This window comes from Barbus barbus (genome assembly GCF_936440315.1).
Source record: "Barbus barbus genome assembly, chromosome: 34".
NCBI classification, from domain to species: Eukaryota; Metazoa; Chordata; class Actinopteri; order Cypriniformes; family Cyprinidae; genus Barbus; species Barbus barbus.
In genome coordinates this window covers 6,982,488-7,007,204 of record NC_136762.1, presented here as the reverse complement: position 1 = coordinate 7,007,204, position 24,717 = coordinate 6,982,488, and the positions used below count along the sequence as shown (strand labels likewise).

The 24,717-nt window shown below is 39.2% G+C and overlaps 1 protein-coding gene across 8 annotated transcripts in view; it reads right to left on the bottom strand.

The window, feature by feature from the left end:
- The window catches only part of LOC306854462 (MDS1 and EVI1 complex locus protein EVI1-A-like), a 165,856-nt gene that overhangs the window by 4,057 nt on the left and 137,082 nt on the right, over positions 1-24,717 (bottom strand). For 2 of the 8 annotated variants that reach the window (XM_079392489.1, XM_079392492.1), the window contains exons 3-14: positions 21,031-21,147; positions 15,795-15,897; positions 15,464-15,710; positions 14,981-15,128; positions 14,435-14,615; positions 9,980-11,381; positions 9,791-9,881; positions 8,216-8,242; positions 4,967-5,133; positions 4,103-4,180; positions 2,488-2,657; positions 2,176-2,320 (exon numbers count right to left, since the gene is read on the bottom strand). In XM_079392489.1, coding sequence (XP_079248615.1) covers positions 2,176-2,320; positions 2,488-2,657; positions 4,103-4,180; positions 4,967-5,133; positions 8,216-8,242; positions 9,791-9,881; positions 9,980-11,381; positions 14,435-14,615; positions 14,981-15,128; positions 15,464-15,710; positions 15,795-15,897; positions 21,031-21,147 — 2,876 coding nt within the window. Of the gene's footprint in view, positions 1-2,175; positions 2,321-2,487; positions 2,658-4,102; positions 4,181-4,966; positions 5,134-8,215; positions 8,243-9,790; positions 9,882-9,979; positions 11,382-14,434; positions 14,616-14,980; positions 15,129-15,463; positions 15,711-15,794; positions 15,898-21,030; positions 21,148-22,592; positions 23,029-24,717 lie in introns of those variants that run through there. The other 6 variants (XM_079392496.1, XM_079392495.1, XM_079392490.1 and 3 more) reach the window with 6 other exon arrangements.

The following is a 24,717-nucleotide window of genomic DNA, read 5'->3' as shown; positions in this document are numbered from 1 at the left end:
CTCGTTTTGTCCTGATTCCACTATTTCCTCAACTTAAAATAGCAACTTCCCATCTGAAGTTTAAAAACAGAGAGGAAAAATTACAAGCACAGAGAGGATGAGAAAATATAAGTCTGTCTGTACAGATGTGCAATGAAATCTATCTATCTATCTATCTATCTATCTATCTATCTATCTATCTATCTATCTATCTATCTATCTATCTATCTATCTATCTATCTATCTATCTATCTATCTATTCATCCATCCATCCATACATCCATCCGTCATCCATCCATCATTGGTTGAGTAGCAAGTTACATGTAATTGAATTATGTAATTTAATTACAAAATAAATGTGACAGAATGATAACTGTTTTATTTCCTGTTTGGGTTTGTGTATGCTTTATATTTTAAATTAACTGTTTTTTTCCAAGGTATTGTTGGATGCCAGTGTTTTCTGTCGTAGCTATGCACAGATTTGATTTCAAAAACAGTAGCTGTTAAACTATCATACTTATGATTTTAAATCTGTATTTAACCTCAGAACCATCTCAAAGTAAAAACAGGTGCTAAAGTCTGATTGCTGTGCTTTAAAATGTAATTATTATAGTCTTAATTAAAGTGATGAAGGATTTTGAAAGTCTCAGTAATCAGTTTGGAGTACAACTGTAGTGTTAACCCTGCCTGGTTTAAATGTTTGAAAAAATTCAAATTTTGAAATGTAATCAAAAAGTAATCAGTTACATTACTTTAAGTAATTAAAATAGTTAAACTACTTATTACATTTTAAATATGGTAACTTGTTATCTGTAACTTATTACATTTCCAGAGTAACCTTCCCAACACTGCATATATCTATCCATCTGTCCAAACATCCATCCATCTATCCATGTTCTTATTGCATATCAACAATCTTCATGAGAAATCTGGGACAAAGTTGATACTTAAGTGAAACATAACTTGAGAACTCCATTATGTCTTTGAGCAATTACGTTTCCTCTAGGTTTCTTCTTTCACCACCATCTATTTCATTTGCATCTACATCTCCGTTCTTCCCTCAGATTAGTGTAAAGTCTCAGGGTTAACCATATTTTAAGCCCTTTTCACATCTCTGATAATCCCCGAAATCACCTTCTTTCATCACTCTGCACCCTGCTAATACCGCGAGAGAGGGAACGAGAGAATGAAAGAAGCAGCGATGGCGTGATGATGAAAACAGATTGGCTAATTAGAGAGAGCTGTGGTAATTTGTGGAGGATAAAGTATCTATCAGGAGCAGTCACTCTGACAGGAAACATTCAGTGACCTCTGACCTCCTCTCCCACACCTACTTCCTGTTCACAAACACATGTTGGGACCAGATGTGGGACGCGTACAAACACACACACAGCCGATGTTGTAATGACTCTAGGATCTTTTTAATGAAACGATGAAGAAATCAAAAAACAAAAGCATGCAAGATCTTTATCTTTCACACACGGATGACCAGGTCAAACATTTAAACCGTCATCCAACCTGATGATCACTGCTGGGAAATGATCAGTGATAATTATCATATGCAGATGGAAAAATTCATGTACACACACGCAGCCAAAAGTCAACAGTGCTCTGCACGCGCTCTCAATCGGCCAATCAGTAATCACGTCCTGCTGGAGACCTACCCTAATCTTTGCTCTTAAAAACCGCAGGTGACAGGCTAATGATTAACAACCGTACAGAATATATGTACGCACACAGATACGTTCACATGTGCTGAGATACCCGTCCGTTCCTTTCATGTGATGATATTCACTCAGAGGTGAGGGTTAATGAATAAGGCATGAGAAGTGTTGTGTTCAGTAATGTTTGTGTATAATAACCTCCAATCTGCCTGAGGCAACTAGCGCCAACTGATGACTGACAGCCTAATGGAAACTCCGTTTACGTGTGAGTTTGCATGTGTGCGTGAGCCCACACATGACTGGGAGTAATGTGAATATCTAAAATTTTACATAGAAGCTCAATCTGTGGACTTTGGACATACACTGATTTGATAGATAGATAGACAGACAGACAGATAGATAGATAGAACATATGCGTTAACCACTAAGCCAAGGCTCTGATGATGAGTGAGTTGTTTTACCCCAAAAAAGTTGGATTTTGTGTATGAACTGTGTATTTATTAGTGTAAATGAGGAAGAAGGTGGTGTTTACCCTTCCTCGGAGTGTGACGGAGAAGTGGCGTTCTGTGCCGTGTTACTGATGAAATTTCGTATTTCGTTAAAATACGAGTCTTCCTTGTCCTCCAAGATGGCACTGCCACTGTCCAGCTCTGAACGGGGCGACGACATTGCTGTGCCTACATGTAAAAACAACACATATTAGTATAATTTAGGTGTATTAATGTAAATATTAAATAACCAACAGCTGCTTTTATTTACAAATGCTAAACATTAAAATGGGTGTTTTTTTGAATGAATTATATATATATGTTTTATATGTGTATATATATATGTGTATGGATACCTGATAAATTACCGTTCTCGTGCTTTTTGAGGTGCCGGTCCAGGTTAGTTTGTTGCCCGAAGCATCGGTCACAAAGGTGGCATTTGAAGGGTTTCTCTTTATTATGGATGTTACGGATGTGACGCTGAAGATTCGACGAAATACTGAACGAACGATCGCAGTACTTACATCTGTGGACACATATGAACATAATTAGACCATACAGTATTTAAAATATACAGACAAAAGAAATCCAACTCTCTCGTGTTATCCGTCTCGCACACACGCAGGGTCCTAAACACATGATTGAGTGGTCATGAACTCTTTGTCTCTAATCTTTGGCCAACTCAGTAACACTCAAACTCTCTCATCCACATCGTCCCTCTGCTCTGAAAACGACTGCATGTGCCAAGTCTCTTCACGCAGAATTATCCGTATGATTGCATGATCATATCTTCCCCTCCACCGTAGAGTTGTGCGCTAAACTGTGTCTCCCTCTCTCTCTCTCTCTGTCTCGCCCCCTCCGAATGCAAAAGAAAAAACTGAAATTAAATTGCACTTAAAGGCTGATCACCGGCTCGTTTAAAGTGCTGCCAGCACGAGGAGATTGAGGCTATCTGGAAAGTAACAGCCCTGTACAAACCTCCCCTGTGGTCAGACGGACCACAAGCGCAGTGTGTGCGCACTCCTGTTTCTGTGCAGTATTTTAAAACTCCCTGAAAGAGTCTGAGCCCCAAACACGGGCCTAATTACCCAGCTGCCTTTGCTGGCCTGCAGCTGTACGGCACTCATCACTTCCATAATTCATACACACTTCCTTCAGTCTCTCTTGTCTGTCTGTCCTTTTCTCTCTTGGACTTTATCTCACTCTTACAAGTTCATTATCAATGTGGTTTTGCACAGCTTGTCAGTGAACAGCAGCTCTGTGGTAAATGCAGCTCCATGTGAAATCACGCACGTGATGGAAATTACCGCTGATTACAGGACCGGCTTTATTGACAAGATGTGCATTAAATATTGCATGCGATATATATCGTGCAGCCCTGGTCAGAACCACTTCCAAGTGGTTTGCTGACCATGATATTACTGTGCTTGATTGACAAGCCAGCTTGCCTGACCTGAACCCCATATAGAAATCTATGGGATATTTTCAAGAGAAAGATGAGAAACAGTCGATCCAACAATCCAGACGAGCTGAAGGCTCAATAGTGCCCCAGTAGTGCCACAGGCTGATCGCTTCCATGCCATTCCTCACCGATGCTGGAGTTTGTGCTAAAGCAAGCCCCGACCAAGTATTGAGTGCATAAATCAACATACTTTAAAGAACTTGAACTTTTCTGCTTTACAAATCCTTTTTTTGATTGATCTTTGGAAATATTCTAATATTCTGAGATAGCCTTCTGTATTTTTGACTTTCATGAGCTTTAAGCTCTAATCATTAAAATAAAAAACTTGTGAAATGTTTTACTTTACATGTAATGAATCTAGAATGTATTAAAGTTTAAATTTTTGAAATAAGTTACAAAAAAAAATTATTCAACTGATGTGCTACAATGCTATTTGCTGAGTATGTGAATACCCGATTACATCAAACAGCATATATTAGTGTGTGTGTGTGTGAGTGAGAGAGCGTCACCTGTAAGGCTGCTCTCCTGTGTGTGTCCGTAGATGTCGTGTAAGGTTGGCTGAGCGTGGGAATATCTTGCCACAGTATCTATAGGGGAAGGAAACAGATCTCCAGGAACAATACTCAGCAATACACACACTTCCCAAAAACACCTTGCATTCTGTCATCACTCATTAAACATCTTATTAATGAAACAACAACAAAACAAACAAAAGTTATTATAAATATTTCACAATATATTGTTATTACCAAAAATTGTCATATTTATCAAATTAAATACTGATATTGTGTTAATACTACTCAAAGTTCAAGATTAATTTGACTGATAGCATTGTATTTTTTTCTTGTATTATCAAAGATTGTTTATTATATAATTTGCTATTTTTATTATGATATAATTTGTTTGATTAGTTACGATACAATTTGCTTAGGCCTGTTCGTTACTCACTACATTATTATAATTTGTTTTTTTTTTTTTAGATTTGTTTAATTACAAAAAAAAAATGCTTTGGTTTACTTACTATATAATCTTTTTTAGATTTATATGTTTAGATACTTTACAGTTTGCTTTGTTTTGGTTGTATTCTTACTATTTTTTTAGATTTATTTGTTTAGATACTCCACAAATTGGCTTAGTTTCGTTTGTTTACTTGCTATATATTGCTTTTAGATTTGTTTGTTTTGTTACTATACAATTTTCTTAATTTAGTTTGTTTACATATATATATATATATATATATATATATATATATATATATTTGTTTGTTTAGTAACTTATTTTTGTTTTCTTGCTCATGGTATGTAAAAAGTAGATAATTGAAGTATTTTTAAAAAGATATGGTCTGTGCTAGGAGGGTTCATCGGCATTGTTACCTGCAGGTGTAGCGCTCTTTGCCTTTGCGTAACAGTGTCTCAGGAAGGGTGGTGGGCGGAGCCCGGAAGTCGAACACGGAGGGAACGGAGCGCATGATGTCACCGCCGTCTGGCTTCAAAGAGCCGAAGGATTCCAGCTTTTCGGCCATGTTTTCAATCGCCGACATCTGCGAGAGATAGAGAAAAGTTTTAGTACCTCGCTGTGAGGTCTTTAAGGACACACATCCCCACTGTGTTACTCACATTTATTGACGTGGAGTTGCATTCTACCACAGATGTGCGGGGCAAAATGCAGACCATGAACTTTCACTCTTGGATAACAGTGTGAAATGCTTTCGCTGATCTGTAATGTCCAATTTTGGCGCACAAACTCAACTAACAATGCACTTTATAAGATGGACCACACATGTGCACACACACAGAGATTCATGCGGATAAGAACCGCTGCCAATTTACTAATTAATCCTAACAGTTGCTTTCATCAGAAATGGACACACTCTCAAAGGGGATAGAGCTACATGTGTGTGTCAGCCAGAGAATGAGAACAACATAAGGCCTGAATGTGTGTGTGTGAGGTGTGCTGAAGAGCAGGAGTGATTCATGTCCTATGTTGGCCATAAAGCATTCAGTGCACAATATGAGCAGACAGCACATTCGTCAATATGAAAGATGTTGACATTACTGATCAAGGCTGAGACAGCAGTAATAATGATATCATAGGAAGGAGAGGGAGGGGACGGAGCTGGGGGAGGGAGGGCCGGGGGGTCTCTGTAGGCGAGCGGGCCTATCAACCGCAGCGCAACAGTGAGGGCTTTCAGAAAGCAGAGTGGATTTGCATTATTTCATGTGTGTATTGAATTTTCCCCTTTTCTTATTTTGAGTTTTGGTGACAAATCAAGCCTGCTTCACAGTGAAGGACATACACGATACACACACACACACGGACATGCATACATAAACACACAAAGAAATGTCTGTTTCCTTCTGCAGAAGATATTAGAGAAGTTTTAAGAAACAAAGACAGCAATGGAAAGTCAATGGTAACTTGTGCTAAAGTCTTACTTTCTGTATCCCAAGTCAAAGATCTCAATATAAACTCAAATGTTTCTCATCAAGTTCCTCCTAGACCAAGTAATCTATTCTATTATGTAAGAATGAAGTATAAACAAATGGTTGTTGACATACAAGTAAACTGAATGAATCTTGGAAGAATTTGATGAGAAATATTGATGAGAGTTCACAGAGAGATCTTTGACTTTATTTTGCAGATATTAGATGTTTTTTCTTATAAGAAACATCAATGAAAGAAAGAAAGAAAGGGGATACGTATTATGTGAAAGGAGAGGACAAAGAAAGGGGTACCAAAAGAGAGACAGAAAGATCGACACAAGATAATTCAGACATTTGATGAGGAATGACAGCTGGGAGCTAAAGTTCTCCACTGGAACGTCAGGACCTGGGAGGATGTGAAGTGTCAGAGCTGTTTGATTAGGGATACCCCAACTCTCTCTCCCAATCTCCATAAATCACAGACGCAGACAGAGAGAAGAAGGGACAGATAGAAGTGTTTCTAATCAACTACTGTCATATCTAGATGATGTGCTGTCTCTATTAATGCTAGGCTAACACTATTAGCATTTCCAACTCAACAAAACAGTCATTTTTCACTTATCTGCCTGACCACTAAACCACAGCACTCATAGGCCTTGAGTGAACATGTTTATCTAGTTATCTCATTAATCTCTAAATGAGAACACAAAATACTCTCTCTTTATATATATGCAGTCATATGTATTTGTTGCCACAGGAACATCTCTCCAGTATCTCTTGTTTCTTCTGCACAATGAGATTGAATGCAGACCAAATGACTTTTGCTCACATTTCTTACTTCTATGATTTAGCTCCAGAGAAAAATACACCAGTAATTTCATGTGACTACAATATCTGAAACTGTCCTCAGATTTGCCAATATAGCAAAGCGTGCAATCAAAAGTCAGTTTTAATGAGCTCAAATTTTTCTCATTACATACGTCCAAGACCAAATGATCTGTACTATGCTATTGAAATTAGTTTTATAGCTCTATGATCTTACTGCATGTCAGCAATTGGCTCATTTGTGTCTATTTTTATTCCTCTCAAGGAATTTTAGGAGAAACATCAGAGAAACGAAGTTACATGAAACATAACTCATTAAGTCTTCCAAGCTATAAAAGCACAATAAAACATTCCTCCAGGCCAGAGGTTTTGTCCACAAAGTATGTCTAGGTCAAAAACACACACACACTTTATAGCCAGTTTGATTGGTACTTGAAGTCTAAACATATTACCATAGATTGGTATCTCTATGATTGCTGTAACAACTAAGTCCAAAGAAATCTGCGATCGGCAGCGATTGGACTTCCTGGATCGCTAAGTAGCCTTCACCCTCTCTGTGGTAGGGCAGCTGTTGAGTTGCCCATTCTCAGTAGTGTGTGTCTGAGAGGGCATTCATTAGCAAGAGCTTTTTCAATTGTTGATCTTATCAGGGTACCAGATGTCTTGGGTTTGGAAACCCCCCTTGTGCTATCACACACACACTCTCAGAGCGGGTCCCAGAGAGACTGTTACCCCTCCAGTGATGCGATGCCGTACGGGAGTGTCGCCACCCCAAATTAGAGCCGTGGTCTGTTACTCTCTCTGTGTAAATAATCACGTTCACTCACACTAACTGCATTATCAGGGGTAGCCATCAGAAATAACAACTGTTCTGTCTGGTTAACACACACACTGGCACACAAGAGTGGAGACATGCATGCACCAAATGACACATGAATTCAAAAGACATTTATCAATGTTTAACCAGAGAGTGTTTCATTTAAAAGCTAGTTGTGTGTTTTTATGTTATTTAGAAAACCAAATGTGCTGTTTTATGGTTTTGGCTAAAATCCAAAAAACGAATCAATCAGTCACCATGCATTGAAAAGATCACACAAAAAGTGTAAAAGGGTGGGTGTTTACAGACTAAACATGGATCTTCTCTAAATGGAAATTACTTTGGATCAGATTTAGCTGTCTTTGGTGCGATTTGGTCCATTCATTTGTTTGTTTGAGCCATGCATTTCATCTAGCATGTCATGCTAATAGTGAACTGCATTGTGGGTACATGTGTATTGCAGAAGTTAGGGGTATGTGTGTGATTAGCATGGAAGTATTAAGCGTGTGTGTGTGTGTGGTGAAAGCACATGAATGACTCGGTTTGGAGTAACTTACCCATGTTCTCTGATCAGGCATGCGAAACTGGGGGCAGGACAGAAGGGAAACAGCAAATCAAAATCAAGAATCAGACTGATCATGTGTGATTATGCAATGTGATGTTTAGTATAGGTTAATGTCCCACTCTTGATTGACTGAATTTATTTAATTTTTTTATTTTATGCAGTATTTATCAATTTTTTTGTACTACCATTTTTCTGGGGTAATAAAAGAAAAATGTGAATAGGAAAATCAACTATAATTGATGATAATTGTTTATCATCAATTATCATACAGATTAAAAATATATATATTTACTATAATATGAATATAATAAATATAACTAAATTAAATTAACTATTTAACATTTTTTCCCCCACAAGCCACTTGATCTCCCAATGTCTGAATTGTTCTCTACTGCTAATACAGTAGCTTTAAAATGGCATTTCCCATAATACATCTGTGCTGTCAATAGCATCCCTGCTGCTGAGTAGAGAGTCCAGTGCGCATAGTGCAACAAAGTGGATGCTGATAGGTCACCTCGTTAGGCAGTGTGTCAGGGACATGTGGATATTATCTTGCGCAGACACAAAGCATACACAGGGAATAAATCAGGCCAATGAAACAGCCCATAAAACACTGTACTGAAACACTACACCAGTGAGCGTCTATGTGTGTTTCAGTGTCTACATGTGTACCAGACGTGTGTGTGTGTGGGTTTATATGAGAACTATGTATTATTTTTACAGAACACTGATAGCGAACACACAATGACATAAAGCAGACAGGTTACTTAATACACACTAAAGAGACACTCAGGCACAAAACCACACACTTACACAAAATCACTCATTCCAGATTTACAATAAACACACACACACACTTATACAAAGTCTCCATCCAGGGATATGGGTCAGTGCCTGGCTCTGGCAGTTTAACTGGGTATCATATTGTGACATCATAATCAAAGACACCCACACAGAGACGTGTCACAAAACTCCCACCCTGTCTGAATCTTACATCTGGACCTGATTACTCAGTAAAAGAACCACATGGAGGAACATGGGAGTCGCTATGCTAATGCTAAAACACTGGGGCCCTGTAAAACTACTGCCAACATACTGTAGCTATTACGTCAATACTAACGTCACGAGGAGTTATTTTGTCAATAGTAGAAATTGCATTCAATGGGACAAGTAATGTTATGTCAGCATTTAAAATTGCTTTGAATCTGGTTAATGTTCTGAACTTATTTTAAAGCAGCTGTAAGTAGTTTCTGCACCATTAGTGGCACTAAACCAAATTAGTTTATTGCAAAAATGATCACGTTATTGTGTGAGTAAAGTAAGATGTGTGAAAATTCTGCGCACCACCTTTTTGTAGCACTGGTGGGAACTACAAAAGAAAGCTTTCAAACTGGTCATGCAGTACTTTTTATTGGCATTTGAGTCTGGAACAGCTTGCATGAACACTGACTGCAGAAGCACAGAAAGAGGCAATTCAAAGTAGGCTAATGATTTGTGCAGGACTGTAGGGACAAGGTGATAAAATTAAATGGAGTTAGCAGTGGGAAAATATTCTGACGAATCTCACCTGTGGGTGGAAGAGAAATCCAGGAGCGGGCCGCATATACTTGTCCTTGAGGACTTCGAAAGGATCGTTCATCTTTCTCTTCTCAACCCTGCTGATGTTGAACTTCTATCAGTTCTCATGGTAAGTTTAACCAAACCAAGTCAATTCCATTATGCTAAGAGAGTAGGAAGGACATGTGATTGACAGTACCTGTAAATGGGATCCATGAAGAAAGGCGTAGGTCTTGCATGTTGGAGGGACGCATCGGCCTTGGGTGGCTCCGGTTCCACCCTCTCCTCTCCAAAGACAGGGTTCTTTTTTAACTCCTCCCCTCTTACACTCTTTCTTCGACTTCGTCCACCGAGACTCAGGTCCAGCGGTTGATCCTGGTTGGCTGATTGTACATGTGAGGCTTCCGGTTTCAAAGGGGCGCAGGTGGCGGCAAGACGTTCTTCCTTCCGTTTGGTGGTGAGGTCAAAAGGTGATTCAGCATTTCTGCCCTGAAGTTTTTTACCCTCAACCGGAGGGCTTTCCGGCTCCCCTTTGTGGCCTGGAGGTCTAAGTTGCTCCCTTTCTGGGAATGGATAGACTGATGGAGAGAAGGCAGGAAAGAAAGACAGAGGGAACATGGAAGGGTACGGCAATGCCCCAACTTTTTTATCTTGCAGGCCAACAAGTCCAGTAGAACCAAAGTATTTCTCAGCAATGGAGGCAATTGCCTTGATCGAGTCATTAACGGCACCGGAAACAGCTGTTTGCTCATCCAAAGATGGCGGGAGGAGCCCCGGCACAGGGAAGTCTTTTCCGTTATTGGTGTTGCTACTACTACTGGAGCTGACAAGAGTCGGGCTTTGGGCATCGTTGAACCCGCTGGACTTCCTTTTCGGGCCTTTCCCATTCTCACGCACTCGCACCCGTTCCCGGTCGCTTTCTGCTTCGCTGTCCAACTCTGAACCTGAAGTGCTTTCCAGCTCACTCCCGCTCGGAGTGCTGACATCGTCCAGATCGCTACTCTCCGACTGGTCACTCATCTTCCCGCCGTGCCTTGGTTTGGAGACGGATCCTTCCCTTTGATGCTCCACGCTCTCGCTCTCCCCGTTGAACGAATCTTTGCGTAAACTCTTCAAGAGGTCATGTGACCCAGAGATGGGTGAAGACAGCAGCGGACTCTTTCTTAGTTCACCGCTCGGAGGACCATTAATGGGTGACGTGGATGGGATTAGAGGGGGCCGGTGGTAAAGTCCTGATGGGAAAAGTCCTGGAAAACTGAATGGGAATGTCGGAGGGGCTGCTGGGAATGTCAGCCCACCATGGTGCCGGTTCGTCCCAAAATAGTCTGCTAAACCAGGACTCCCATGGCTCATTCCAGCAAGTGTGGATTTGTCCAGGCCAGGGGTGCCAGGGAGGGCCATGCCCTGGGCAAACAACCCTCCCGCAGCAGCAGCAAAATGGTTTTTACCCTCGCAGAAGCGCCTATGCTTGTTTAGGGACGACGTGGTGCTAAACATCTGGCCGCAGTCTTTGCACTTGATCTGAGTGCGACAGTCCGCGTGCATGCGCTTGTGGCGGCACAGATTGGAGAACTGCGTGTAAGATTTGTGGCAGACCTCACCTAGAGACAGTGAGACATGGACATACAGCATAAATGGATGGCCAGTTTAGGCATGCCACACATACATTCATTCACAAAACAAACAAAAATGCAGGATAAGCAAGGATGGCAGACAAAAGAATGCAAAGTCAAACGCAGGTGCACGCACACACACACACATACACACAGACAAGGACATCACAATGGCTCTATTTTAAGCGTGAGAAGGAAACAAAGTTGAATGAATCCTCTCCCGCATGTCCGTTCCCATGGACCATACGACGTCTCTGTCTATCATACACACACACACACAGACATCTCACATCATTACACACTGTTCAGTCGTCAAACAACATTCTTAAAACTCATGATGAATCCTAAACTCTTGCTGTCAATGTCACTGCACACACACTCCGTCCTCATAGCAGTGTATACAGTTAAATCCCTAACGCACACTCTGAAAGTGATAAAAGCACCCTATACATTACAAGTCTAACACCTCTAGTGTGAAACGGAGCCTTTTAACCACTCGCATTTCTCAACATAATCACATATTCTATTGCAAACATGATGTTTTCAATTTATGGAATCTAGTGGGTGGTTTAGCTAATCCCTGTCGGATTGCATGAGGTGTGAGGTGCAGAATTAGAGGAAGTTCTACCATGATGTGTGTTTATATAGTCGGTCACTCAAACAGACTAATCAAGAGATGGGATGTAAATATTAGTGCAGGGTAAAAGGACGACTTAAAGACAGAATAGATAGGAATGATAATTCCGTCCTTATTACTTACACTCATGATGTTACAAACCTAAATTACTTATTTCTTCTGTGGAACACAAATAAGATATTCTGAAGAACTCTATTTGTCAGTGGAGTTTAAATCAACACTGGACCCCACTGACATTTATTGTATGGACACTGTATATTTTATTTTTCTTTTGAAACGCTTTCAGTTTTGGAACAACACAAGGGTGAGTAAATGATGGAATTTTCATTTTTGAACTATCACTTTAAGAGTGTACACACACACACACACACACACACATTCTGCTTGGATATCGTACATTCAGGAAGCACAGCAGACATGCGCACACACATCGCTTATATAATTGTGAACAACTGGACACAATCGGATGAACAGGTGTGAAATTTGGGCGTGTGTGAGGGAAGATCTGTGGGCACTTCAGAGTGCTGTGTTTTGTCAGATCTTAATAAACTGAAAAGAAATATTATAAACACATTCTGCAGTGGTGAACAGCCAGTAGTAAAATGAATGTGTATGAGTGTTTGTGTAAAAGGGAGATTTTCTCTTTTAGTTTAGAATATGTTTTGTTTCAGTAATAAGTCCAGAATGAAGTATATGAACACATACATGCAAACAAAGACACGAGTGAGTTTATGGCTCTGTTTCAAAACTTAGTGATCTACCTCAATGTATTCTGCCTTCTAAGGGCTCATCCTAACTGAGATGAAACCTCATCAGCAACTAATTTGGAATGATGAAACTGAGCAAAATTTTATGGAATTATATTTTATCATTACTTTTCAGTACTGAATTGAAATGTATGTTAACAAATGATAAAAATAAGACTCAATAAGACTCACTTGGTTCCAGAGCGTATATTTGCCTGTGTATGCATCAAAGTGCATGTGTGTGGTGTAGTTCGGTGTGTGTGTGTGTTGTTTGCGAGGTCATTAAGTGTTGTTAGCTGTGCTTGTTCAAATGCTGATTGCTGTAATGGCTGTGTGTTAGTCTCTGTATGAGTCGGCCTGCATGTGGTAGTGATTTTCCTGGAATGGCCAGAGTTAGCAAACTAGTTACTGTCTGATATGTGGTGGCGGTGGGGGGAACGTCTACACGAGCTGTGTGGGATCAGCACTTCGAGGGTCAATGCATGAAGTTCAATCGTGCAAAGTTCAGAGGGCGCAGTACGATTTTTGACGTTTAAATCGTTATGAGGGGCAAGTGAGCTCTTTATGCAGGATGAGATTAAGAATTGAGGTCATTCTCGGATGAGGTCGGAGGTCAGAGGTCATGCATCGAAATTGAGAGTGCAGAGGTGGTGTACTGACATGCACAGTAAGGAAATGTAGGGTAAAGTGAGCGTTCCAAAAGACAGATAGGATTCTAAGAACATGATTATGTTGGTATGTACTGTATAATATTGTCAGTAACATTTACTCTCGAATTGACTGAGAATCAGATGTTGGGAATCATCACACACCAAATGAAGTGTACTCATGGACAGAGACAGCACACTTACAAACACAAAAACATGCATTCAATAAATACAGTATATCAAACATAACAGCCTGCAAAAAAAGCAGTGTTAGATTATAGCAAATAAACATAGAATGTTTTTTTTTAAATAAAGTATTAATATATGAATTAAAGATTAATATTAATTAATATTAACATTAATTAGAAGCAAATAATAATAATAAACAATTACACACTAATATTAATAATACTAATAATATCAATATCATTTTCAGTTATTGCTCTTCAGTACCTCACGTTAAAGACAACATGAAATCAAAAATGACCCTATTTTATTTCTTAACACATATTCCTGTTCTTATTGTGCATGATTTATCAATGTACATTTTTATAAAAATCAACAACTCTTCTCTGACTGCCACTTTTCCCAATCCAATAAATTCCAGGTCAGTACAAAAGTATTTTTTCTACCTGAAAATTCTGTTTTTCTGTGAAATGTGTCACATTTTAGAAGTAAAATGGGTTGCAATGCTGTTTCATGTTGACTTTAAAAAGTGCAAGGATTATAGACTGATTTGAAATGAACATAAGTGCTGGATAACCCAGGCCAGCTGGAGAGCTCCACCAGTCTTTCAAAAACAGATAAAAAAAAACTCAAATCTATTTATGTTTATTCATTTGGTGGATCCAAAGCGAGTTACAGTGCATTGAAGGTATACTTGTCTTTAAATACCAGTTGAGGCATCCAATCTAGAATCAAAAATTCAAAATTTGGCGGGAATTTCAAAAGCATGCTGGAGCTCTCCAGCTCTGCGGTGTGGTGTTCAGAGTAGAAAGCATGCGGACTTACATATGAAGGGTCTGAGTGACTTACATATGAAGGGCTTGACGGAAGAGTGGATGTGTTTGTGTTGTTTAAGGCCCGAGGAGGTGGCGAAGGTCTTGCCGCAGTCGGGGCAGGCGTGAGCTCTCGCCCCCACGTGCTGAGAGCGAATGTGCCTCTGCAAGTTACTGGGGTCTGTGAACACCTGCTGGGTAAAGAGAGAGATACAGGGACAAAGTTTACATACACAGCCTATAGATAGCAGGAATCATATTGGAGTGGATCTCAAGTGGTTCTGATTGGACATCAAAGTGGCAATCCGAAAGTACCAGAACTGATTATTGTACATAAAACCTTTGAAGTCAACAACAAAAAAAATTCTCCATTTTTATGATAAGGCTATTTATTTTGCTATCATAACTATATATGGTTAAATAGTTAGTTGCTTTTTATTAATTGCATTTAAAACAGGTTTTGTTGGTGGAGTTATTGTTGAGTTTGAGGTAACAGAAGGTGCGTTACAGTAAGAGATGCCTGTCTTTGCACAAGTCTTTTCTAATGACTGGACTCTACCTTTGAGCAGTTTTCACATTCATAATGCTTGCCGCTGTCATGTGACATCTGGTGGCGAATCAGGTTTGACTTCCAGTTGAAGGCCTTCGGACACTGATCACATTTATATTCCCTCTCATCGGAGTGAGACAGAGAGTGAGTGTCCAGACTGAGACAGACAGAAAAAGAGAAAGACAGAATTATCAGATTTGAGTGTGTTTTGGTATAAAATAATAAATAAAATAATATAAAACAACAGTTTTAAAATTAAATAAAACAAAACAGAAGTGTTTTAAAACAAAATAAAACAGCAGTGTTTTAAAATAAAATAAAACAAAACAGCAGATTTAAATTAAAATAAATAAAAATAGCAGTGTTTTAAAACAAAACAAAATAAAACAGCAGTTTCAAAATAAAATAAAATAATATAAAACAAAATAAAACAGCAGTGTTTCAAAATAAAATAAAATAATATAAAACAAAATGAAGCCGCAATGTTCTAACCTCTGCGCATCAGGGAAGACCTGCTCACACTCTTTACACTCCTGTGGGGAGCGGGGTAAGTTCAGGGGGTGAGTGTGTAAGTGCAGCGGGTCAAGATCAGGATCGTCTGCGGCGCTGGGCAGACCCTGCTTAGACAGCTTGAAGCCGGAGGAAGGCAGGGTACCGCACACATGCTTCTGATGGTCCAACAGCTCCGAACCAGACTCAAAGTTCAGGTCACAGTCCTCACAACGGTATTGACGCTCCTCTGCAGGACAACAAAATGAGTGAGTTTGTGTGTGTGTGTGTGTGTGTGTGTGTGTGTGTTATGTGCGTATGAGAGCAAACTCACCGTGTATGTCTGGAGCCATGGTCTCACATGAAAAATCCTCAGCCTTCATGAACAGTAAGAGTTCCTCACCCGGCTGGACCTCTCGGACCACACGGTAAAAGATCTAGAGATAGAGAGACAGATGTTTAACATGGGACAGAATACTGATACACTACTGTTTAATGTTTATTTTTTTAAAGAAAAGATATTCAGCAAGGACACGTTAAATTGATCAGTAAATTCATTTATAATGTTATCAAAGTTTCTATTAAAAAAAAATCTTAGTTAAAATGAATGAGCCAAGTTGTTTGAAAACATATGTTCTATTCAAAATAAACTTTCTTATAAACTAATCTTATAAATGATGAAACTTGATCAACTTTACATTACTGAACTGACACTAAAATCTGATTTGTTAGTATTTTATTTGATCACAATTACTTTTTATTTGATACTTTTTATTTTATTTTACAGATCCTCAGGATTTTCCAAATGTTGGAGCGGTCTGTATTTTCAGGAGCATGTGAAATAAAAAATAAATGATTTCAAATGACAATACATTTTGATGGACAAACAATGATGGGAACCTGAGCTTGAGCGTGTGTGTGTTTGAAAGAAACAGTGTTAAAGAATCAGAATGGAGACCTATCTGTTTGACACACACAAACACTTCCTGCGTGAACACAATAGGTAGTGGGAGAAACAGTTGTGTTATTTGGATGGTGTTATTTTTGGCAAGCCTTGAAGGCATTAGACGGCTCACTTCCTGTTCAGTCTGGTGGTGACATTTCAGCATTCTTATTAGAGATGTCACACAATCAGACAGACACGTACAAAAACTCCTGATAATATGATAAAGGCAACAGAGAGGTGGAGATCCCTTGGAAACGCCATGGTCATTAAATGTGTGTGTACAAGACCCTGCAGGCCGAGGGGGACACGGAGGGTCTGAGTCCTGATCTATTGTTTAACAGGAGAATACAGGGAACTAGCAGGACCCTCAAGACAACATGAGAAAGGAGTCTCTCTCGCACACTTTCACGGCCCGTCTACCCCTTCTGGTGCCTTCCTGCAGCTCTCTGATATCTTGTACTTGTAATGTCACAGCCGACCCTCTTTCTGTGAGTGTGTGTGTGTGTTTTTATCACACACACTCACGCACAAAGACAGGGAGCAAAGGGCCACAATAATATTGTGAGTATGAGACAAAGGCAGAGCTGTTCAAACGTGGTGTGAGGGGCCGTGGGGTGAATGATACGGGCACACACACTCATACAACTTGTTGGCCGGGGACGCAGCAGGTCAGCCAATGCTCAGACATCAGGGGAGTTTACTGGGCATCACTCCTGGCAACCCATCCTGGGCTGTGCTCTGCTTCTTCAGTGCCAAGGGTGAGTGCCAACCTGCAAGTCTTTTCAGATGCCACAGAAGTGTGTGTGCTTGAATGCATGCACACGCTCACACACACTCTTCTGAAGATGAATTCTTATTATCGGGAGGACTTTTGAGTGGTAACCACAACAGAACGTTATATATCCGGACGAGTAAGACAACGTTACTACAGCTAGACAATATTGACCACAGAAGTTAGATCAGAAAAATTCACTCTGAATGTTTAAAAAAGCAAAATAAAATAATAAAAATCATTTTATGATCATTTTAGGGATCATACAAAATGCATGTTATTGTTTATTTAGTACCGTCCTGAATAAGATATTCCACATAAAAGATGTTTACATATAGTCCACAAGAGAAAATAATAGTTGAATTTATAAAAATGACCTCGTTCAAAAGTTTACATACTTTTTATTTTTTTACATATTGTTTCTTAATACTGTGTTGTTACCTGAACGATCCAAAGCTGTTTTTTTTTTTTAGTGATAGTTGTTCATGAGTCCCTTGTTTGTCCTGAACAGTTAAACTGCCTGCTGTTCTTAAGAAAAATCCTTCAGGTCCCACACATTATTTGGTTTTCCAGCATTTTTGTGTATTTGAAAACTTTTTGAATTTGAAGATCAAGGTAAATTTAACTTAATTTGTCTTCTGGAAAACATGTAAGTATCTTCTGTAGCTTCTGAAGGGCAGTACTAAATGAAAAAATATGATATTTAGGCAGAACAAGAAATATTTATTAATCTTCATTCTGTTCAAAAGTTTTCACGCCCTGGCTCTTAATGCATGGCTTTTCCTTCTGGAGCATCAGTGAGCGTTTGTACCTTCTGAATTCTAAAATCATACAGTCATTGTTGGAAATACACAAAAATGCTGGCAAACCAAAGAATTTGTGGGACCTGAAGGATTTTTCTTAAGAGCAGCTGGCAGTTTAACTGTTCAGGACAAACCAGGGACCAATGAACAACTATCACTAAACAAAAAAAAACACAGCTTTGGATCGTTCAGGTAACAACACAGTATTAAGAATCAAGTGTATGTAAACTTTTGAACAAGGTCATTTTTATAAATTCAACTTATTTTCTCTTGTGGACTATATGTAAACATATTTTATGTGAAATATCTTATTCAGGTCGGTACTAAATACACCTTTTAGAATCTGCAAAATGTTAATTATTTGACCAAAATAAGAGGAATCATACAAAATGCATGTTATTGTTTATGTAAAGTTTTGACTTCAACTGTATATAGAAATATGAAAATGATCAAATGTAATATAATGTAATAAAATACAATATAATACAATAAACAGTCAATATAGTAAAAACAAATAAATAAATTACAAACACACAACTCGGAAGTTTGCTTATAGTAACAGATTGAGTCAACTGAGTCTACCTTAAACACACAGTCAACAAAGCAGGCATCTACCATACCTAGACCTCAATGTACATGGAGAATTAATACGACACTAATATGACCAATTTTGACCCATACTGAACCACAGAAGACAAATCCTTAAACATTTATCATCAGGGCTTATCTTTCCAAGATTTTAAGATACACAGGCCCTTGCACTTGACTTTGAGGGCACTGAGAAGTGCACTAGATAATCGTTACCTTGACTTCAGCGATTACTGAAGCAAACAGCGCAACACTTTCCTCTCCAAGTAAGAGAGGTCACTTCATCTACAAGCACCGCACACACACAGACTCACATAGCTCGCCTCTATTGTGTAAGTGTCTATGAGAAACGGATGTTAGTCGACTGATGTCCTGATAAACAGGTCCATTAGATCCTTCATTCAGCACTGTAGGAATGAAAAACACTCTCACACCGACCAACGCCTCACACTGAAATCCCCCTTTCCCCTTCCCCAGGTCCAGTGAAAAGGTGACGAGTGATAAACTGGAATAATCGGACAATTAGCGTTCCTTGTGACCAAGTCAATCAATATCTGTCCAGCCATGGATTTTCTTCTTGTTAATTGTTCTAGGTAACACTTTAACTAAGAATATTTAAGCGTTAAATAGCTTAACCGAAATGATGAATCTAGTGTTTTGTTTCACGCTAATTTTCCGCTTTTCAATTTTAAATAACTATTTATGCATTAAACAGCAACATGATTAAAATTCATGCTACAATTTTGTTAATTTTTCTAGATAACATCTTAAAGATTAAAGGAAAGCTGTAAGTGAAAAAAGAGTTGGATCGGAAAAAGAAGCGCACATTCCTTCACCTCCACGCATCCAAAATCTATTCTTTATGAAAGCCGATAACGGTCAGTCTTTTGTATCTCTCTCTCCAGGTTTTGTCGCTATGAGGAGGTACAGCGTGATTATAAAAACATGTGGGATGCCGGAAGCCATAAAGTCTAAGCCCAACTCTTTGTTATGACAAGGTGTCATAGTTAAACAATTATGGCCCATATCATAATGCTGTGTCTGAACAGGTTATCTTCCTCTCTTTCTCTCTCTCTCTTCTAGATTCTCTTTATGTAAACCTTTAGAAAAGTCAAATATTTGGAAAATCAAGACCTCCCAGCCATCACATTGTCCTGCTTTCTCATCATTCACGTACTGGCCAAACATCAAAAACACACTTTAGATTGAGAAACGTTTTGATTTGATTCTTCTAGTGGATCTCACTTTGCAAAGTTGAATATGGAAAATAAATACAATTGGCCTGTTTAACATGTGAATGAATCCTCGGTATACATCATTTCACTTGAAAAGGCCGACTGGTGCTTTGAGAGTTCTTTGTTATCTGTAGACAGGCAAATGGTGAGTTAATTTCAAAATCACTGAATATCTCACTGTGTGATTTGGATGTTCAGAAGGGTGTGATATCTGCAAAATAATCCTGATAGCATGAACTGATGGCATGATTATTGTTTTGTTAGATTTAGCTTGCTGGGGCTGTGCTGTAGTGGTTCAAGAAAGCACAACAAAACTTCAACTCAACCAATCCAGCCCAGCTAAACTCCATTTAAATCCACTTGTCTCTAGTCCAGATCAATGCAGTCTGGATTAAATCCAGTCCATCTATTCTAATCTCAGTTTACTCCAATCCGGTCTAATCCGCTTTAACTAATCATAATTTATCTAGTTTAACTCAGTTTGCCTCATCTTAATTTATTTCAGGCAGACTCAAATTTAATCCTAAACTCATTTTAATTAAATTCAGGACTTGACTTTAACTTAACTTTATTTAACTCAGTTTAATCCAGTACAGCTCAACTCAATTTAATCCCAGTTCAAGTCAGACCAACTCAATTTAGTTTACAATATAATTTAGTAAAACTCGGTTCAGTATAACTCAGTGAATCCAGTTTATCTTAATCCAACTACTCAGTTTCTCTTCAAATATGGACTTAAAACCTTAAAAGCCTTTTAAACACACAAAAATGACAAACTAACCTCACAGAACTGGTTTAACATTTTAAGGAAGAAAATAAAAAATAAACAGTAAAATTTTGTGGTGTGTAAAATACTGTGAATAAAAGCTGTGAATTTATGGAAGTGACTCATTCTCTTTGTCTTCTCTCTCTCTTTTAGAGTCTCTTTCTAACTGTCTTTCACTCCATAAGGATTCAGGAATTTGTCGTCCCTCATATCCGAGTGCAAAGATACAAAATGTGTGATTATCATCATGCTTGACTGAGAGAGTGCGTGTGGGTGTGTGTGTGATCCTGGCCTGTGGTCCTTCACGCTGCAGCCAAGATACAAAAGACCAAAACACAAAAACACAGCGACACACACATCCAACGAGAAGGAATCTGCTATTAAAGATAGCAGAAACACCTTTAAACACTTCATTATGTCGGCCATGCAGGTGCTGTGTGTGTGTGTGTTCTCCACGTACCTGCTCATGTATCTGGCAGGCTGTGAGGTTGTGTTGGTGGGTGGATGGAGAGATCTGGACGTGCCTTAGCCAGCTCCTGCTATCACACACACTCCCATCCAAACCTGTCTGCTCGCTCTGAGAGAGAAAGAGAAGAGAGAGAAAGATCAGTCTTTGATCTTGAACTTTTACAGATTACTGTGCAGTGACTAAAATCTCATGCCACCCACTGAGCCTTAGAAAACGGTGATACAGATAAGTCTAACTTATCGACACACACGCACACTTTCTCTAGGACACTCACACACACTCTGACAACATCATCTTCACACACTTCACTTCTCTCCCTCTCTCACAGACACTTCACCTTTGCTTTTTAGTCTTCAAGCGAATGTCACAAACAAAACAACATTCTTAACTTCATCTTAAACATCATCTAGTGGCTCAGCTCGCTGGCATCTGTTCAAGTAAGTTTTACACATCAACACCACAGTGATTTTTTGCATTTGGTGAAGTATTGATTTGTGAAACAGGCCTAAAAAATTTAATATAATTTATACATTTTAATACCTAGTTGGTAGTTTTCAGCAAATATCCATAGCAAACAATTTAAAGGTTTTACAATACATTTAAAATACAAATTTGAACATAAAAAGGAAATGCTTTAAAAGGTTCTAAATTGTAGATTTGCATGCAAACCAAATGATTTAGCAAAGACAAAATTATTTAACAAATAGTCTTCACATCACTACATTTTCTGCCAAACTCTGGAAACAAAAATAACGGGGTTTCATCTTTCACAGAGTTGCCAAACTACCCTTACAATCCGTGCAAACTTTCTCTCTCGCTCTTTCCGTGATGTGAAACAAATATGAGCATTAACGGATAAAAACAGGACGGTTGCATTTAAGTGCAAACTAAACATTTCTTTTATATTTAAGCTTTGAGTTTATGTAGTTTGAAGCCAAACAAATCCACCGCGCGCAAACTCCCCCCTCATTCTCTCTTTTTTAAAAGAAATATATATATTTTTTAAATAAATAGATAAAAACTAAATGTCAGAAAATAAACAGGATATGTAGCAAAAGAAAGTGTATTACAATGGTGTAGAAAGATATTGTTAAAACAATGTGTTTTTGTTTTATTACTACAAACTAAACTCTGTAATAACTTTCAGTTTTATTTTCTATTGTTTTGTGATGAGAACCCATCTGCTACTTTTATTGAACAAAATTCGTTTCATTTGGAAAACGATGCACACAATTGTTTAAAACAAAAATAAAATGTGAAATATCGCTCAGAAAATAAGTTTCAACGGAAAACTAAATAAAGGGCAATAAAATGTTAGGCTACTCAGGAAAAAAACTAAATACTACAAAAATACAAAATCTATAGATAAATAATAAATAAGTAAAAAGATGTTAGCGGCACACAATGCATTTAAGCGTTACGCTTCAGAGCAAAGAACCAAAGCTCGATACAATTAAACAAGTTCAAAGGTGAAGGATGAATGGACTTTTATTTGACCATTAATTCGCGGCTTGTCAGAGAGAAACGTTGATATAAGAACATAAACCGTCTACCTTAAGAACTCCACGGAAATCTCACTGGAAGAATGAATCAATGAAACACAACAGCCCCGAATGAAGCTCGTGCGCGACCGCTGTGTTTTGCGGCATGTATCCCGTGTCTCTTCCTGAAGAAATAAAAATCGCTGTCTCTCTCCTCACGGTTTGCTCTTATCAAGCGGACGACAGGCTAAATTTCCCCGCGGACAAAAACTTTGTCCAACTTCAGTTCGTTCCTCCGCGAATCGTGCGGCTGAAAGTCCCCAGGTGTCGCTCTGTGTGTCTGGAGGTTTTATTCACTGTCCCTCTTCCTGGCATCGGATCGCGAATGAAAGAGTGTGAAAAAGAAACAGAAGGACGGCGAGGATCGTCAGCCTTCACTGATCTGAACGTGTAGGAGTGTCTCTGTCTGTCCCGTTCAAGTGGATCCTCTCTTGTCCCATGCGAGGGAGATGCGCTGAGGAGGAGGAGGAGGAGGAGGAGAGGGATGAGGAGGAGGGGGGACCTGTCTCGCGTGTCCACCGGTCGGAAGTTGCGCGAGGCTCCCCCACGCTCGCGGAGAGGCGAGGTCAGCGCGAGGTCGGGACGGGGCTGCTCGTGGATAGACCCGAGTTTCCCCGCTTTGATGAAGCCATCCAGTAATCACGAAATCAGCGGCGTTTTCCCTCCCCGCTTGTTTCGCTCGCGAGAACGAGTGAGGCTCGTGCAAGTGAAAGTGCACTGAGGTGCACCTCTGTTAGATTGTTTTCTTTAAAACTAAATGACGTGCAATTAACATTACGACTAATTTAAGAACAAACATTTGCGTTTAGCTTTAGTACACGCCTTTTAACTTTTCAAATAATTATTTTTTTTCTTATTTTTCTCCTCATGCACAATACACCTGCTCCTAGCCCATGCACGACTGGACACGATAGGAAAAATAAATCCTCTCCCTTCTCTTCTCTTCACACACACACAAATCAAAATGCATTATTTCACCAAACAGATTTTAAAAAAATAAAAAATCGCAAACTTCAATTTTTTATGAAAAGGAAAACTTTAACATCTCTATAAAATTAAATGCTTTTTTCATGCAATACAGACATTAAGGGGTTATTTTAGATTCACGTTTTGTTTTGCATTATCCTATGGCCTATTTATTTATTTTTTAATCTAGCGAACTACATTTAAAATAAAGATTCTTCAAGTGGTCTAGCAACTAAGACTCTTTTTAGTTTCTAAAGAACCTTGAACGATCTCATATTGCATTAGTTCCTTATTTTTAAGTGTGAGACTTTTGGAGTCCAGCGCATGTAAGAAGCGCAATCCATTGACGGGACTCTAATGACTCTGATGAAGATGAATATGTCTCCCTTGGCTTATCTTTGACATTGAACTCAAGGTCTAGATAATGTCCATTGTTTAATGAAATCGCAGGGCAGAAGCGGAGGAAGGACAGGAAAAATCATGTGTAAATACAACGGCCCTCGCCAAAGATTCCCATACACCCGCGCTCCTTGAGAACCGCAAAGAGACCCCGGTCCGCCGCGCATCGATTTCCTGCCATTCCTCGACTTGTCCATTGTTGGAAGCCTTTTTAATTTAGCCATAAATTGGGAAAGCTCAAGCTATGAGCTGTTCTATTTTCTCCCTGTCAGGATGAGGGATTTGGTTTATGATGCATTGTGTATTAAATACAAGTAATCTGGGAAAGTGATTGCCTGGCCTCGCCGGGGTCTGATGGAGGCTGGTGATAGAGGCTCCTCAGCTGAATTGTTCTGAAAAGGAGGAAGCGATAGCAGATAAACAAAAGGGCCAGTGGTATCTGTACCAAGCCAGGGGTAACACGGGGTAAGAGAGCCCACGGGGCAGGGGCAACTTCTAGAGCGTCACCTCGCACCTCTCCGGTAGATGGCGTAGTGAGCCGGGTTTGGAAACAGGAGGAAAACTTTCCGCAGGAACGAAGTTGCATTTTTTTGCATTGGTGACACGTTGTTTAATGTCATGTGTGTAGCAAAAACCTGCAGGTAGTATTTGAATGGGCACAAATGTTTAATTCGATAGATTCGAGGAGTCTAGAGACTGTATTATTTAGAGAACTGCCCGCCTCTCGCTCGCTCTCTCTCTCTCTCTGGAGGGAAGCGCATCAGTCAAGCGC